The sequence below is a fragment of the Oculina patagonica genome, chromosome 13, assembly GCF_052425735.1.
Source record: "Oculina patagonica isolate OP01 chromosome 13, crgOcupat, whole genome shotgun sequence".
Classification (NCBI taxonomy): Eukaryota; Metazoa; Cnidaria; class Anthozoa; order Scleractinia; family Oculinidae; genus Oculina; species Oculina patagonica.
Window position 1 is genome coordinate 18,421,391 of NC_135770.1, and position 17,700 is coordinate 18,439,090.

General features: G+C 40.1%; 2 protein-coding genes across 3 annotated transcripts; one reads left to right on the forward strand and one right to left on the reverse strand.

Moving 5' to 3' along the window:
• Positions 1–516: 516 nt before the first annotated feature.
• Positions 517–12,070, reverse strand: LOC144635284 (uncharacterized). 2 transcript variants are annotated; one of them, XR_013567342.1, is made up of 4 exons: positions 11,935–12,070; positions 3,658–3,939; positions 1,849–2,184; positions 517–1,143 (listed from the first exon to the last, which is right to left on the reverse strand). XR_013567342.1 is itself a non-coding variant. In XM_078494387.1 (3 exons), exons 1-3 carry the CDS (start codon positions 12,043–12,045, stop codon positions 1,900–1,902), a joined length of 678 nt encoding a protein of 225 aa, XP_078350513.1. In that variant the 5' UTR covers positions 12,046–12,070; the 3' UTR covers positions 517–1,899. The 2 variants fall into 2 exon arrangements, 1 of the variants encoding a protein (XP_078350513.1); XM_078494387.1 differs by having other exon boundaries at positions 517–2,184.
• A 720-nt stretch (positions 12,071–12,790) lies between these two features.
• LOC144635670 (uncharacterized) lies at positions 12,791–17,030 on the forward strand. The gene is made up of 3 exons (XM_078494754.1): positions 12,791–12,940; positions 15,332–15,619; positions 16,550–17,030. The coding sequence occupies exons 1-3, from the start codon at positions 12,848–12,850 to the stop codon at positions 16,805–16,807; spliced, it is 639 nt and encodes a 212-aa protein (XP_078350880.1). The 5' UTR covers positions 12,791–12,847; the 3' UTR covers positions 16,808–17,030.
• Positions 17,031–17,700: the final 670 nt, after the last annotated feature.

Sequence of the window (17,700 nt, forward strand, 5' to 3'; positions counted from 1 at the left end):
TAAATTTAATATTAAACTTACCTTAGAAAACGAATAAACTCCATGGCAGTTAAGAATCGTCCTTATATCTGTGGGATCTTAATACAGGAACAGCCCCGCGTCATTATCTCCACAGCATCCTTTGCTAAATCAAACTTATTTCGACCACTGAACAATACGCAAAAAAATATCTGCATTTCTTGGATAAATTAAAGTCACTACGAACGTCATCGATGTTGCAGGATGTTTTTGTAGTTTTTAGAAAACGAGGGCGTTAAATTAATGTTATTTATCTTGAGAAGGAAAAAAAAGCACGAACGACAATACACTGTATAAATTCACGAAGGGTACCGGTTTCAAGCAGGTCACCATCTTCCGTTCATGTTAGCTCTAGCTGGCTCTGTTCTTATTAACTTGTTTAGCTTTCTAAATTTTTTAAAATTTAGAAAGCTTAAAAGCTCTTCTGCAGTGTTATGCGTAAACGAGGCCATAAATAATACCTGTTTTGACGTTTTGTGAAACATAAACACTTCCTCATTTATATCAGGAAACTCTTTATTTCATTTCTAATGTCCGTGATGTACACGGAACCGAAATGTTTTGTACAATTTCCACTTCGATTCAAATACACTTTATCCAGACATGTTTCCCATATAAAATAGTGTACTGTTTGTTTGGTTGACTCTTTATTATACGTGGGCAAATTGAAACGGAGAGACGCTAAAGCCCTTGTCACATTAAACTAAATTTACACAATGTTTATAATAAGATGAATTTCAAATACAATAAAAACATGCAAATTTGGTAAATGACGCTAAAGCGAATACACCCACATCTTAACAGATGTAACTGAGAATTTTAAATTTATCTCACACATAGACATGCATATTATGTAAATTAATGACACTTTTAAACTAAATATGTTGTCTTGAGTTGGTCCGACCTTATGACTGAACTGTCAAATGAAGCAAATATCCCATGTAAATTAATCCCTCGATTTTGGTGTTGTTTCAGAAAATGTAGACCGAATAACCGTTAAATTTCAATCATGTATTGTCTTATTTTTATGAACACTTATAAATTCCAAATCTTCATCTTGAGATAATGATAAATTGACAAATGTTTTTGTCTTATTCAGATATAAATCTTAAAACGAACAGTGACCTTGATAGATTTTGTGAAATTTCTCGCCACTAAAAAGCGCGGGAACAGATCGGTGTCGACGGCGGTTGACAAAAAGCGAGCAGTTGCAAGATAATTATTAAGTAGCTCACTTATCGCCAAATTTCTTTCTATTTTCACCATAAAATCAAAGAAAAACACAGGAAGAAAAAAAACGAAAGAAACAAAAACAGGGGCACGTGGTTTTCTCTCGCGTTGGAAAGTCTGAAACGAGAAAGAAACAAAGAAAGAGCTGCCCTGCCTTCCCATAACTGTTCTCCGAAGCTCAGTCACATTTGAAAGACGTAAAGAAGGAGTATAGCACGCGGCTATTTCCTTCCTGTAGTTATCTTGATTACACATAAGGCTCGTTTACATTTGATCGCTGACCATAGGGGTTTTCTTTCATCTCAACTCAAGAAAATGAAGCCACGAAGCAGAGGAAAGCTCAAGTCGCAACTCGCTTCCGCTTCTTTGCGGCTACGCTTGATTTTAGAGATTAAAGTAGGCAAAAACTCTGGCGAGAGTAAATACAGTAACTCGTACTTTTAGAAGGCAATTGAAGAAGTGCATGCACCGGATATAGTAACATTTAAACTCAAATCCAACCCCGAATGAGCGATGCAAACGTTTCACTTTATACAACACCAGCTTACTGTTTAATAACAGCGTCCGCCCCATCTAGATACATCTCATACATCAAGAAACAGAATCAGCACCAAACAGCCATTAACTAAGTCGGTAGTAGCGGTACCAGCTTTACATATCGTCGGGCTTTTGCCAATCTACCTTCATGCTCAAACGACAACATCGATAGTTATATCTCACTTGGTTCTCAGATGCAGACTTCCTTTCCAAGTAAAATCTCTGCAAAAGTTCGTTTTCATTGCACTTGACGTACTGCCTGGAAAGTTCTTTGATCTTGCCGCTCGCCTGGTCTTTCCACTCTGTCGTCGTGTCTCGGCAGATCGGTCGGTAATCCAAAACACGCTTATGGATATCATCCATCACTTTGTTTTCTTTTTGAAGTGCATGTAGGATACCCTGTTGAAAAACGCAGCATAACCGTTAACACAAAAAATAATCGCCACCTCCAATTTTTGCTTGCCATGAATTTTGCACGTGCTTATAGTCGAATATTCAAGGAATTGTTACAAAAATACAGCAACAAACTAAAGAACAATGCAAAAAAGCTACAGGTTAAAAACTTCTCATTTTCCACAGAAAGCTTCTCTTTCCTGTAACAGGCTTTTCTATTGATCCGGCTAATAGTGAACTCTAGCAGAGCCCGTATGGACTGCTGGTTTGATAATTGTGGTCTGATATAAAATAGGTGATCAGATTTTGTGCTTGGACTTGGGTAGCGAAACGTGCATATTTTGGACTGTTCAAAATAGGTCAAGGGTTTCAAAAACTTCACACACCCCACCCACATTTTCGGGAACCCCCCCCCTCCCCCCCCCCCCCCTTCGGTGGGAGGTCTTATTCAGCTTAAAAGAAAACCATCCTGGCTCTTTTTTCTCTTTAAAATTAACATAAAATAAATAATTAACGTTAGGCGTTTCAGGATTAGACTGCCGGTGAAAAGCTTGTCCTAACCGTCTGACAGTGGCCATTGTACGCACCGTAGTTTCTAGATTAAACCCCTCCGGTGTATATAACTGATTGAAGAATCGTTGACCCATGAAAAGTATAAACAATGAACGATGCGACCCAAATGTTTACTTGGAAATTGGCAAAAAATAATCGTCGCGTCTTTGACAGAATAAACATGATAATAAAACAGGTTGTATGAATCAAGCTTTAATCTCAAAGAAAGAAAACATCTTGATTTTCAATAATACTAGTGGGTCATATCGTTCATGGTTTATGCTTTTCACAGGGTCACCGTTTCTTCAATTAGGTATATTTCAAACTTGGCGTGGTGCACCCGGCGTTTATTTGACTCCTGCAGTTTATCGGAGCCCTGTGTTTACGAAGAAAAGGTGTTTTATTCATTATTTTTGACAGACACATATCTATATTTCATTACACCTGCAGCATTATTTTCAGTTTTTATAATACCGCAAATACATGCTTGAGGGGCTTAGTTAACACATAACTCCGAGTTGGAGATCCGGCGTTTATTTGACACCTGGCGTTTAAACGAGGAAATACGGCACTATCATTATAAGCTCAAATACTAAATGACGGCAGCTGGACAGTTGTTATGTTAGTCACCTGTTACATAGAAGCAAATTTCGTCAAGCGAAAGTTCCAGGCCGCTGTGTTTTTTTTTTCAACTACCGCCATTTTCTTTTGACAAGTAAACTTCATGTCTGTCTTTGCCTCTATATCGATCGCCTCTAAGCCGGGAATTCATTAGGCTCTATTATTATTTTCCGCCGATCTCACGAGTCCAGTCTTGTGGAGCGCGGGCTCATTTCTCAAACAGCGGCTGGGGATCGAGCCTTAGAATCCATGAAGATAAAATCATTTTAAGTGTATGCTCTATGTTAAATGACACCTGTCACTCACCTTCTGCCACTTTTCCTGATGGTCTACCTCACTTACAAGATTATCAAGTAAAGGTAGCTGCATGCTCTCTTTCGCCTTATCAGTTTCAAAATTTATCTTCCCCTCAAGATCCTCTTTCTCGTAGTCGTCACCCTTACGTCTCAAGTAATACTGGATTGTCTGAATGCGATTTTGCTGTTTCTTCATGATTGCTAGTTGTGCTGCGATTTTTCTCTGCATACGGGACATTCTTGACTCGTACATTTTAAGACCCAGTATGATGTCATCGTCGTCAAGATCACGCTGGGAAGGACAAAAAACACATACATATAAATAGGTAAAAACACGAGCTTAAATTCAGACTTTGAATAACAATGAAACCGAAACAAAGCGGTACCCTCTAGCTGTAGTGGTTAAGTAGAGAATATTTCAAGTTATCCTAATACATGCGATTTTTCTTTCATATATCAGATTTAACCCTCTAGTAGAGCTTATTTATAAAATTCGCAATTTCCTCATGCAGGGCTCACTGCTGTGTCATCCCCAATCTCGTTCCCAGGGCTTTTCCCTCGGTGATTTGGAACGGGCCGGCCCAATTTACCAAGGGAAAAGCCGTGGGAACGAGGTTGTGTCATCCCCATATAAAGTGTAGAAAATACTGATTCGGACAGGTGTTACGGTTCTTTTTTTTAATTACTTATTCTAGCTTTTCATCGAATGTTGTTTCCGCACCCCTCATTTACGGGAGAAAATGAAGATTCCAACAGGGGCCAATCGAACCATACCAAAATATACCCTCCATAGTGAGGTGGCGGTGGGGTGCGGATTATAAATGGAACGTCCCATTGTAAGGGACGGACCATTAGAAAAGTGATGGGGGGGGGGGGGTGGGGAATTTTCAGCTTGCACGAATTTTTTTTCTGTCCATTTCTTGTGCAGGAATTTTTTTTCGGGTGAAACCCTCTGCTCGAATTTTTTTTTTAGACAAACGTTTTTTTCTTCAAACAAATTCCATTTTTGTTACTTTATACCATAAAAATGCTTTGTTCATTGACTTCATCCTTTAGGGACTCTCAATAAGTACCGAGGGGGGGGGGGGGGGGGGGTGGTCAAAGAGCGGTGCAAGGAAAAGTGGAGACCCACCCCTTCCTTCTAGCTCAAAACACTCACCCCTGGGCGGGGGTGAGACCACGCGGGGACCACCCCCTCTACAAAAAAAAAGTACCGGAAGGAAAAAGTCTCTGTAAGGAAGAGAGATCAGCAGTGCGACCCCAACGCCACCAAGTCCCAAGGACCGACGAGCAGGCCCGAAAAAAAAAGGATAAGCTTAGCGGAGATGAATCTCCGCTAAGGTTAAGTAAAGAAGTAACGCTACCGCACGTACAGGAAGTGTCAGTCATAAACGTCGCGGCTTCCTGTAGAGAAAGAAAAAAAATTGGAGACGGGGCAACAAAGCAAACAAGGCAAGTAAGAAGAATATCATAGCGCGAGGTATCGCCCACAGATAACAAGAGCCAGTAAAGACCACATAGAAGAAAGCGCGAGCCCCACAGATAACAAGAGCCAGTAAAGAACTCAAAAAAAGAGAGCGCGACGCCCACAGATAACAAGAGCCAAAAAGACCACCACCCAAGTAAGAAGAAATAGCGCGAGGTATACGCCCACAGATACAAGAGCCAGTAAAGAACCACCACCCAAGTAGAAGAAGCGCAAGGTATTCGCCCAAGAGCCAGAGAACTCACCACCCAACACAGGGTGAAATAAAGCGTTCCGTTTCCGTTTTACACGCAACGCGCGAAAGGTGGACCGGTATACGTCACTTCAGTCGCTCGCTAACGCACCGCTTATCGTTAAGGGCGTCCGCAACGCTCGGAGCTAGGGGACGGGCAGCCGCGCGCCAGAACGTGAAAAAAAAGAACCGTCAAGTTTCCGCAGCCAAGAAAATGAAGAAGATAAAAGATTAGAGGCGACACGTCGTGGCGCCAAGCGAGCCATCAAAATAAAGCTACAGTTACACGCTAGTTCTATTATCCCGCCTTTTAATGATTTGCGAAAAAGAAAGAAAAAAGCTTAACCAACAAGATGGGAGATTAGGCAGATGGCTAGGCTAACAACGGCAGCAGGAGTATAACTTAAACATGCTGCTAAGTTGATATCACAATCCAATCACGCTGAACAATTACGGTTTGACACACTGACCATAACAACAGTATACCAGTAAAAACACCCTTTTTCCCTTAAGCGCTGTAACTCCAAAACGAGTCCAGTGACCCCCATTTTTATCACTGAATAAGATCAAAGGATACAATTGCAAAGTTAAAAAAATTCTCTGAGCCGTCAGAGCCACCATAAGTGCGAGCAGAGAATGTTGAAAAAAAAAACTTTTTTTAAATATACCATCTATTAGTATTAAGAATCAAAAAGATTGGCAAGTGAACCCGAATAATATGCAAGGGGGCAGTAAATTTTTTGAGGAATTCGGGGTCCTTCCCATACATTCTATGCCGGGACATACATATCACGTTACGGGAATCGTTTATCGAAGATCGCCACTGTAGTTTGATAATTGTAGCATACGAATTTAGCACTGACCCATCAAATATGGAGCTGAGTGAAGGAGCCCCTGACTGATAAATAGTTCCAGATAGGTAAAAAAGACACCACCCAACCAGACGCAAAGACCAAAAAAGTGGGAAAATTATTTTGAAACAAAACACTGCTAAATAGGTGATATAAAATGAATGTTTTTTCATGTACCATCTCAGTTGAAACTCTACTTTATACGAAAGAGATCCCCACCGAACGGGATCCGAACAACCCCGCTAACTCGAATCCCATCCTGGATTGACCCCACTTTCAGTCATTTACTCGCGGGATACTCGAACACCCCCCCCCCCCCTAACTGTATTTTTTTAAAAGTCCTGACTCGATCTCTTGCACTCACCACAGGCCAGGAGCACATTTAAAACTTAGTAAATCATAAAGCAACTGCGAGGGAGGAGGTGGGCAAACAATAGAATCGAGAGAGCATAGATATGTCCCCCCATATCCATGCACTACTAATGCCAAGAAAATAAAGAAAAAAAAAGAGACAAATGCCCGCAAATACCGCGCACCCAAAAAACGGAAAAACGCGTATGCTTTGACATACGCGCGTATGCGTATCTGCGTATATGCGTCTGCGTATATGCGTATGTGCGTATATTGTATACGCGTATCTCATAGTATGTATGAGCGTATTTTTTTTTTCCAAGTTATTTTTTTATGCTTTAGAGATCGCGAGCAAAATAGAAACGGAAAATACTTTTTCGTTACTTGACTTACCGGCCTTACCTTTATGATAAATGTTGACGGCGCATCATATAAACTCTAATAGAATTATTTCTACTCATTGATCACTTTTCCAGTTTGAATCGCCCATTTACGCAAAATAGAACCAGAGATATTTTTTTTCGCTTCTAGCCGTGTCGCTTCAATAGGAATTATCATAAACAGTCTCGCCGGCGCGTGCGACCTTGTGAAGAGACCAAAAGTTTATTTTAAGAAATGTTAAAAAAACAAGATCAATGTTGACGCGCATCATAAACCTAACCTAACTCAAGTCGGCAAACGAACATTCCACATGAAAACATCGGAGCCGTAAAGCCTTCCGTGAATATTAAATTGAAAGCAGACTTGGACGCGCCACGCGTTACTTGAAATGATTTTTTATTTTTTTGAATAAACCCAGAACCTAATTCTTTTGAAGATCTTATACTAACACAGATAACGGCATCAATTTTATTACAGCTTTAGAGGAGTTAAACAAATTTTGCTTTTTTAACGCGGCCCAGCTAAAAGAGTCCAAAATGTCAAATTCTCAAAATTTTAAACCTTTCGAATAAACTCCATCGTAAATAAATGTAACACAACGCCGCACGAAGTACGATTAATTTTTATACAATTTAACTCTTTTTCTAAAGAAAATAATGATTATTTTTGCCTTAAGTATAACAACGGCGTGACACACACGTGCTTCATTTTTGTCCGAAGATTGCCTGACGCAGGTTATTTTGTCCTGATGGCGGGACCGAGCTAACTCCACTCGGTCTTCTTAAAGTTAAAAAGAACAACCCTAAAGAAACTTCCTCGTCTTTAACCTGATGTGTCAAAAGTCGATACAACATTTTACATTCACGATCTTCAGTACGAATATGATAAACCTTTTTACCAATGAATTGGAACTCGGTATAAAAGATTTCATCGACGACCAACGCTTTTTATAATTTTCTCGCAAGAAATTTTTTTCTCCAACAATACAACACAATAAGAACCAAGAGCAAGAAAACAAACTTATGCACGCCTGCATACGCGCGTCTGCGTATGTGCGTATATGCGTCGTATATGCGTATTGTAAAGGTGCGTACGATGGACGCTATTTCGAGCGGTACTGTATAAAAAAATAGGGTGGCCCATACAATGATGATGCAACAGTTCCAGCTCAGTGCAGAAGCATGTACAATACAGTAAAAAGCTAAATGACCCAAAGAAGTGATGTGCATTACAGAAAATAAATTCACCCACTCAAAGTAAAGGCACACCCACACAGGGCGGAAGAACCGAAAAATCTACAAAAGCTGTTAAAACTCAAAAACATATAGTTGTGGAAAACTACATTCTTTCCTTGCTATGACAATCTGCCTCCCATAAAATGTTGTAATAAAAATCTAATATCATTAAAACAAGTGATTTTTTCACCCACTCAGAAAGGAAAAGGCCTCCCACGAAACCAGGGCGGCAAGAGAAGAACAGCCAGTCAAAATCTAAAAACTATCAACTCAAAAACATATAGTTGGAAAACTATCATTGATCCTTTCTTGTGCTATGACAACTGCCTCTAAAAATTGTAAATAAACCAGAAAAAGATCACCCACTCAGAATGGGTAAAGGCCTCCCACTGATGGGCGGCACACGAGCACAAAAAAAGCTCCAACTCAAAAAATAGAAACCAGACCCGCCCAAAGAAAAAAATCACCCACTAGAAATGGGTAAAGGCCCCCACGAAACCAGGCGCAACCCGAATCAAAATAAAAGCTTCGCAACTCAAAAAAAATTGAAAACTACAGATCCTTTCCTGTGCTATGCAATCTGCCCTATAAAATTTAAAAATCAAAGAAAAGATTTTCACCCACTCAGAAAGGGTAAAAGGCCCCCATGAAAAGGCGAAAAAAGCCTCAAAAAAAATGAAAACACATTGGACCTGCCTAAAAATTAAAGAAAAATCACCCACCAGAAAGGAAAAGGCCCCCAGAACAGGGGGCACAAGAACCAGTCAAAAATCAAAAACTCCACTCAAAAAAAAGGAACAATCCTCTTCATGACAACTGCCCCAAAAATTGATAAAAATCTAAACATGAAACAAGATTTTTTCACCCACTCAGAAATGGGAAAAGGCCTTCCCACTGAAACCAGGGGGCACACGAAAGACAGCCGGAAGTCATAAAACTAATATCGCAACCAAAAACAATATTGTGGATACCCTTTCTTGTAGGCACTGCCCAAAAAGCAAAAATCAAACAAAACAAGATTTTTTCACCCACTCAGAAAGGGTAAAAGGCCCCCACTGAAACCAGGGCGGCACAAAGAACACCGCAAATAAAAATTATAAAAGCTGTTAGCCTCAAAACAACGAAACTATCAGATCCTTCCTGTGCTAGACATCCCCTCAAAAATTAATAAAAAAAACATAAAACAATATTTCACCCACCAGAAAGGGTAAAGGCCTCCCACTGAAACCAGGGCGGCACACGAGTAGAACAGCCGGAAAGCAAAAATATAAAACGTATGCAACTCAAAAAAAGCCTTTGTATACAACTGCCTCATAAAAGAAATCACCCACTCAGAAAGGGTAAAAGGCCCCCACGAGGGCAAGCCCAACAAAAATAAAAACTTACGCACCAAAAAAAAGTTGAAAACTACAGATCCTTTCTGTGCTAACAATTGCCTCATAAAATGTTGTAATAAAAACTAAACAGAAAAATGATTTTTCACCCACCAGAAGGGTAAAAGCCCCCACTGAACCAGGGCGGCACCGATAAGAATCACCGCGAAAGTCAAAAAAAAACCACCAAAAAAAAAACAATCCCACACCAAAATAACATCCCCATAAAGGCCCAAAGGCGGCGACCAAATAAACTCGCATCAAAAAAAAGTAAAAAACATTCCCCTAAGCAAAGAAAAAAAACACGAAGGCCAAAATAAAAAAAAATTCTTTGGAAACAAGTCGACCAACGAGGCAGAAGAAAGCAAAAAAAAAAAAAAACAAGAGCTCACGGCGAAAATAACCCAAGCGATAGACACCGGAAATAAAAGCTACTACCAAACCAGACAGAAGACCCGGACGCGACAACGAGACGGATGGAGACAGTCCCAGACGGAGGGAAAAAAAAGAAAATCAAAACGGCGACAGCCTGAAGTCGAGAGACACTCGTTTGACACTGGAGTAAAAGCAGCTCTGGGCCTCGAACTGCCCCTGATCCCTCTAAGCGGGAGCGAGCTGGCCCTAGAAAAGAGATCAACAGGCTTCAGTAACGTTTCAGTCGAAAACGACAGGTCGCAAACGGAAACGGAGCGGGCTGTCGCGATCCGTTGTATCCGTCTGCGGAAGCAACGGAAATGCCCGCAAGATTCGTAGTTTTCCGCGATACGGAAACGCTTCACCCTGTGCAAGTAAGACAGCCTGCCCACAGAAAAGCCAGTAAGAACTCCCCAAGTAAGGCAGAAAATTAGCGCGAGGTCAGTAAAGCCAAATAAGTCAGCGCGCGATAGCAAGGTTAAGCACCGCAAGCTGATAATATCAGGCAAACGAGAAACAGAAACCCAATTAACCACAAATAAAAAAAATAAAACTTACCATGTGGGTGTTTGTCTTGCATCTTGGATGAACGGCGGGCCGCGCTGTTTGCGAATTCGTTACCTTTCTATTTCCCGCCAGAATAAATTAACCCGGTAACAGTAATTAGACGAAATGCCGAATCTTTTTCGTTTTTAGGCGAAACCCTGCAAAATCTTACAGGGCTTTCCTGTTTCGCATTCATCCACACGATGATGTAAGTAAGTAGAAAAAATGAAATAAAAAATTTTAAACTGGTAGCAATGCTACTCATTCGTGAAGATGCTACACAATAGACTCTTGAGCGGTAAGCCCCGATCTTCACACATTCAATTTTTCCGCGTGAGAATTTGTTGATCTCGCTTACATTCTTTCGTCTACTCGTTCTCAGTCGACTAACTTGCGGCTTCCGTGACAATGTAGCTGTACAAAAACACCAAAACGCCGCCCTTACTGCGAACAGGAATAAGGTCGATCGAATTTAGCAAAAAATTAAATCCAGCCGCCCGCAGTGACACGTAAGCTAGGACGAGTGAGACCTGGACAGTTTTTAGTCTTAGTTTTTTTAATTTAAAAATAATCTTAGAAAAATATAACGATTTATGACCGTAGACCATGTTATGTACCATATTTGAATTTTGAAAATGATCTAGGAGACTACGAGGAGAGAGAGAGAGTAAATTTATATCTTGTGTGGGGCTGCTCCCTCAGATTGGCTTTTTCGGTTCTCACCTTTGTCGATGATCTCATCAAGTGTTAATATGGAGGTTTTCAGTTTATGGACCTTTCCTTCTGCACGATTTTTTTCTTTGCCTTTCCCTTTGCACGATTTTTTTTCTTGCCGTTTTGGCTTGCATGATTTTTTTTGGTTTTTCCGCCACCCCCCCCCCCCCCCCATCACTTTTCTAATGGTCCGTCCCTAATACGAAACAGCTCGTTTGGGAACAAAAAAAATTAATAGCTTAACTTTAGACTATATCTTCAAAGCCACTTTCACTGAGTCAGTCAAATAAAGATCAAGAGGGCAGAGAATGCGCGCCAAAGCCTCACTGAGCGGGTGATAACGTTTAAGGATTTCGTTAGAGTTTGCTGTACTGAATGTCTCTCCCCCATACCCCAGTCAGTAGCATATGTTTCAGTGAGACCCCCCCCCCCAACATAGCAGTGAAACCATTTGAAACCATCTGCTCATGAAAGCATTTTAAAATTAATGACGAATTTGCAAGGTGTAGGTGAACGTTTTAGTGAATAATCCCTTACATTCTTTTCTTGGAGGCTTCTAGCTACTCGAAGAAAATTATCTTAAAAATATGTTACAAAAGCGCCAGTTATTTCCCCGTCGTCTGAATGGGGGAAAAATATTCTCGTAAACGAGTTGAGCAAATTGCTCTACTTCACTCTCAAGATAGCAATAAGGATTATCTGACCTTCAAACGAGTTTTCTCCAATGTAAGGCCACAGTTGCAGATGAGAAGAAACTCAAAGAAAACCAAGAAGCAAAGGATTATACGTGACACCGCCATCTTGGAAAACACCATCACACAAAGACTGGTTTGTTATTTATCACTTGATCCCTGTCGGTGTCGGTCATTAGAGAACATGTCAGAAGATAAAGATCAGTAAGCTTGTCAAGGACTAATGGATAACGAAACGAGGACCATTTATCTACTGAACGCTTGTAACACGCCTCGAATTTCAGCCGTGGTTAGCAGACTGGGCACAATAAAAGCACAGATGTTGTGTTAAAAATGACGTTTCCAATTTTTTTCCATACCTCGGACCCGATCGCGGAGCCGTTATACTTTAATAGTAGTAACTAACCGGAAGAACCATGTTCTCCTTAAGACATGTTGAAAACTGTTCATATAGTCAACAGAAGTCAACTGAGTCAAGTGCACGTATTGTTGAACTGATACTGTTTTGTTTGGAACGTTTTAGGTTCAGAATGCATGAGCGAAATTCTAAACGCATCGAATGAACACCGCAATTTTGCTATTAGTCAGTTCTTGCAAAAACACTTCGGATTTTGTATTTTTTTTTTCTGTAAATTGCTGAAGTCAATGAAAGACTGAAACTGACTAAAACCCTCTTTCCTCAAAGGCCGGATGAATACATGCATCTAACTGAGATAATTTATCGCGGATGTCTTGAATCATTAGTCTCCTGAAGTCCCTGAAATCAAGCGTCCTTTCCATTCCCATATTTTCAAACGATTCAAGTGCCAGACTATTTTCTGTCATCAGCTCAGCAATCCAGATCATCTTTCTGCTATCCGCTTTCCACGACACACAAAACGCGATTGTTGTTGTTGAGATATTTGGAAACTACTGTGTCGACATAATGGCGAATTTTACTGCCCTAACACTGTGTGTTTTGATGCTTTTTATCCTCCAAAATTCCTTTGGGATGCCTAGCAGAAAGCTGCGATTAAAGGTGAGTAGGGAATGCAAAGTAGACAAGAACACAAAATCAAACTGTCCATTATTATATAAGCTTATATCTTTTCAATTTGGTTAGGTCATTTATCCAGTTTTTTATTCTTTCCATGTCTCATAAACGACCATGCATCACTTGGTACTTCTGCCCGTTTTAAAATAATTACTACAGTGAACAAACAAATTAAAGAAATGTTATCATCTGATCGCTAGACTATCTCTGTTTGTGCGACATTCTGCGTATCATATGCACACTGTTTGCTCGCCGTGCCATCAAACCCCCTGATCTTATGGCATTCTGATCGTATGTCCCAGGGATTGACAAGTTTCCCCTTTTTATGGCCCCTTTTTCGTCACTCTTAAAGTAGCCAAAGGACAACAGAATGGTCAGTACATCCATTATCTCCTAGACAGTGTACTCTGCAGACTTTTTTTCAGGCTCGTCACGCAATCTTTCCAGGGATGCGTAACAAGCCCAAGGAGGGTAATCACTTTGGAGTACGCGGGAAAGAATCGCAAGAGAACTGGACGCTAGCGCAAAACAGGAGGCGCCCCCACCCCCTTCGTGCCTCGTGGTCGCTCTCGCTCCCCTTGCTGTTTCTCTCGCGTTTTTTTTTGCGTTGAAAAATGAAGAGGCTGTAAACAATACAATCTACAAACATGGTTGTAACGTAACGTGCTTACGCCATCATCCACTGTATCTTCGAAGATCACGAGCAAGCAGTCAACACAAATTTCCCTCTCCTTAAAGGAGGGTGTGAATGAGGGGGGTCCACATGTCGGTAGTCGGTTAAAAATTCCTTACTTTGTCGGTTGTCGGTTAACATTTTCGACCACTGTCGGTTGTCGGTAAATCTCAGTTAATCATTATAAGTGCAAGTTAATTATTAATTTTTGTTATTTTAAGACTTTAAACACTAGACTCTATGAAAATTTGTAATAATTCATTATTTGTTGCACTAAACCTCGTTAACTCAGGTTTTCTAAGCAGCGTGTTCGTTATAGTACCGATAAAATCAGTTTGCATCAGCAAATGCTCGTCAAATTTACTTACACATCGAGCGAATGATTTGACCGCTCTCAGAAAAGAATAAATGTAAAGGCAGTCGGTTATTCATTTACCAATAAAACAGAAAGATGCTTATAAACTCTTTTACTCGCTTCTTCCATTTGTAAGGGATTTTTCTTTCAATTTTGCTTTCCTGAAAAATGGACGGTGTATACAAACATTCCGTTCAACAAAACAGCAAATAAAAAACCGACGTAGAACCAAAGGTTAACCACGTTAGTGTTTAGCTTAATACTTAACTATAGAAGACCATAGAACACATGTGAAACATTACTTCGCTGCACACTAAAACTAAAACGGCTAATAGAACGTTCCACACACCGTTGAGCTCACTGCTACTTTCATCCGATATTAAATTACGAAGCTCAAGCAGCCACTACCCATCTGTTACAATTGCAAATTTTCGCATTTTTCCCGTAAGCGTTTTCGCCAGGCGAAATAACTTTAGCGAGAACCTGCCAATGCCAATAATGCGCCTGCTCCTTTAGCCCTAAAAAACTCCGTTAGATTTTTTTTGCTTGGAACCTTAGAGATTTTTGTTTTCACCGGAACCCGGCTACGATGGCGTTCGATGGCAACCTCCTTGCCTTTTTACTTTAATTGTCTTTAAATGTCTGTCACCACATGAATAACCAACGCGCAATGAAAATACACAGCGGGACGCCTTGTGGACTCGATAACCAGCCACTGTTCACAAATGAACCTCCGCTGCTGCGAAAAGTGACAGGAACTTTATATTGACTAATTTTGAATTGTGTGTTACTTCTGAACTAGACATTTCCTATTAAGCTAACATAATTCAAAATGCTGTTCTTTCTGAATACAAACGTCCGTATAACATCGGACCATGTCGGTTGTCGGTTAGAATTTATTTGTCGCTAATCGGTTTTTTTCCTCGTTCGTCGGAGTGGTAATTTTTCGCCCTTTGTCGCTAGTCGATTAACCCCATTCAGACCCTCTTAAAGGAACAACAAAGTCACTGAAATTTCACGGTTTTTTGGTCTAAACTATCCTGAAACTAGTGGTAGGCAATTATTGTTTAGGCCATTTTTTTTAGGTTTCATAGGACACAAATATATATTTTGGCTTTTCAAAAATCTGTTAAAATCCGCGACAAAGCCTCTTTAAAGCTGGTGTTACCAACTTCCATGACGTGTGGCTCTGAGCTGCTCAGCTCTTAAGCCTTTCCATGAAAGATTCCGAGAAATGGGGATATAAATTAAAGTGCGTTTTTTTTTTTTGCAGTTTTATTTCGTTTGTGCCTTGAAAGAAGTCAATAAATTAATACACTTTTTGTCCGTTAATCTTACATTTTTACAGCGGCAGGCCCCTCAAAGTTCCGCTTTAGGCGCTCTGATGTCGTTTTCTGTCAAACTCTCCGATATGGAGCGACAAATCACCTCTTACGAAAAGACAATACAGCGCCAGACAGCGGAGATTGACCAGCAGTCAGCGAAGCTAGACTCCAAAGCAGACCGATCACAGTTTAGGGAGTTGGAGACTTTGCTTAACAGCAAGATGGTCACCCTTAAAGATGAGCTCAACACAAAAGATCTGTTAATAGAGAGATACAGACAAAAACTCAGGCAGCTGGAGGGCGAGGTCTCGGTAAGAGGACTGATTCATTTAGTTTTGTATACTGTTAAAGTTCCCAAACCGTTATTAATTGCGTGCTCAAAAAAATAAGTTTTAGGTGAAGAGATGCGAAAGGTGGTTCTCGAATAAATCGATTTTAAGTTTCAGGTCTGACAAAATTTTAAAATTCGCACCAAAATGAAACCATTTTCCCGATGATCACAAGGTTATTTTGCGGGGGTGGGGGTGGGGGCGGGCGAGGAAAGTGATGGTTATGAGTAAGGGGGAAAGAAGTGGAAAGAGTGGAATAGCTTATGAAAATAAAGAGAAAAAATTGAATTTGCATTCAGACAAAATTGAGTTCACAATTTTAACTAACAGCGTACGGGACACGAATGACGTAAGATATTAGAAAGTAAAGACAGGAACAATACTATGCCACTAGCTATTGAATGACTCGCAAACACTGGTTAAAGCTATAAAGGTTGTGCTGCTTGCTTTCGTTTTTGGTTGTTTTTGGTGTTGAATTAGGTCCACTATATATGTATCAACAGCTGAAAAGTGTCGAAACTTTTAAATGAAAACAAGTAACAGCAGTAATTTGTTTTTTCTTTTTCCTTCGAGAGCTTAAGTCTCATATGTTTTACTCCTCTTTTTTAAATAGTTCGAGTTACGTTTTACCTCTTCGCACTTTTTACTTGGAAGACATCTGCCATTCATTTTACAATTGCCATAAGCACTGAATAATGATAAACGGTTTTTGGCTTTAAGGTATGAAATTAAACATTTTCAAAAGAAGAAAATTAACTTCTTGTATTTTTCATTCAGACAAAACTGAGTTCTCAATTTTAGCTAACAGTGTACGGGAGATGAATGACGGAAGATATTAGAAAGTAAATACAGGAACAATACTATGCCATTTTCAATGAAGACGCCTTTAAAACTCTCTTTTTTATCCGTTAGACCATTAATGACGAATACTCCCAACTGAACGGCAACACAGTGGAAGTTCTCGACAGATTTGACAACCTTGGCTTGCACTGCTCAAACCTGAAAACCGGCTGGGCTCCAAAGGCGAACGGAGCTATCCAGTACCTTGATCGCCAGTGGGTACGATGCAATCCAGACGAGTTTATGCAAAGTTTCCTGCTGAAATTGGCCAGCAATTATGAAGAGGACATGGTTAGATATGTGTACCGGTGCTGTAGAATCAACATCTGAGATGACGAAGGCCATAACGCAGTTTTCTCGCGTTTTAATTAAATCCCTAAAACTATTTTGATATGCTTTACTTGTAGACCCAATGCAATTATGGCCGCCGTTAATTTTTGGCCCCCACAAAAAATGTTAACAGAATTAAATTACTTAACCTTGAATATCAAGTCGAAGGGAATCAGTATATAAGACGTTTTAAGGCTATATTCTTATCTAATGGATACAAAATTACAGACTCTCCTTCGGATACTTTGCGGTGGAGACATTTATATTATCAAGGCCAGGCAGGCCAGGCTGGCTTTTTCCATTAAAACTTAAGTAAAGAAAATCATGTTAGCATGTTATTCCATTAATTTGCAAGTGTTACTATCAGCGCTTCATGAACTTGTCCAGGCAGCTGAAGACACTGGTATCCATTTCTGACCAAAAGGTTTGTAGTGTTAGATTTTTTGAGGAGTGGGCTAGCGGAGAGGGAGATAACTATAAATAAAAAAAATATTTGATACTAATTAAACACCGTAAGGAGTACCAGTATTCCATTTTTGACTCCAAATTGATGCGAGGAGCGTGGCTATTGGGGCTACAGAGTAACTCCGATTCAACCAACACGCCACCTTCCGAATAATTTGGTTCGTTTTGTCCGATATTAATCATATAATTATACAGGGTATCGTGTCGAGAAGCGTACAGACGCATACATTATGCAATTATGCAAGATGCACATCACAAGCCCAAAAGATTTGCTCTGGAATTTCTTCAACGAAAATCTCAAGAATGCGAGCTCAAACCACAAAATCTCCTGTGACCACTTCCGTCGGTACCAAGAGATTAAAAAATAAACAACAAAAAGTCGTCTAGGGAGTTTTAAAACATAGAAGTAATTTCGATGGCCTTCTTTG

Coding starts and splice junctions, on each gene's coding strand:
- LOC144635670 (XM_078494754.1), top strand. CDS start 12,848: ATGGCGAATTTTACTGCCCTAACACTGTGTGTTTTGATGCTTTTTATC. Junction 12,941..15,331: donor GCAGAAAGCTGCGATTAAAG/GTGAGTAGGGAA, acceptor ACATTTTTACAG/CGGCAGGCCCCTCAAAGTTC. Junction 15,620..16,549: donor AGCTGGAGGGCGAGGTCTCG/GTAAGAGGACTG, acceptor TTTATCCGTTAG/ACCATTAATGACGAATACTC.
- LOC144635284 (XM_078494387.1), bottom strand. CDS start 12,045: ATGGTGTTTTCCAAGATGGCGGTGTCACGTATAATCCTTTGCTTCTTG. Junction 3,940..11,934: donor TGGAGAAAACTCGTTTGAAG/GTCAGATAATCC, acceptor TGTCCTTCCCAG/CGTGATCTTGACGACGATGA. Junction 2,185..3,657: donor ATCAGGAAAAGTGGCAGAAG/GTGAGTGACAGG, acceptor GTTTTTCAACAG/GGTATCCTACATGCACTTCA.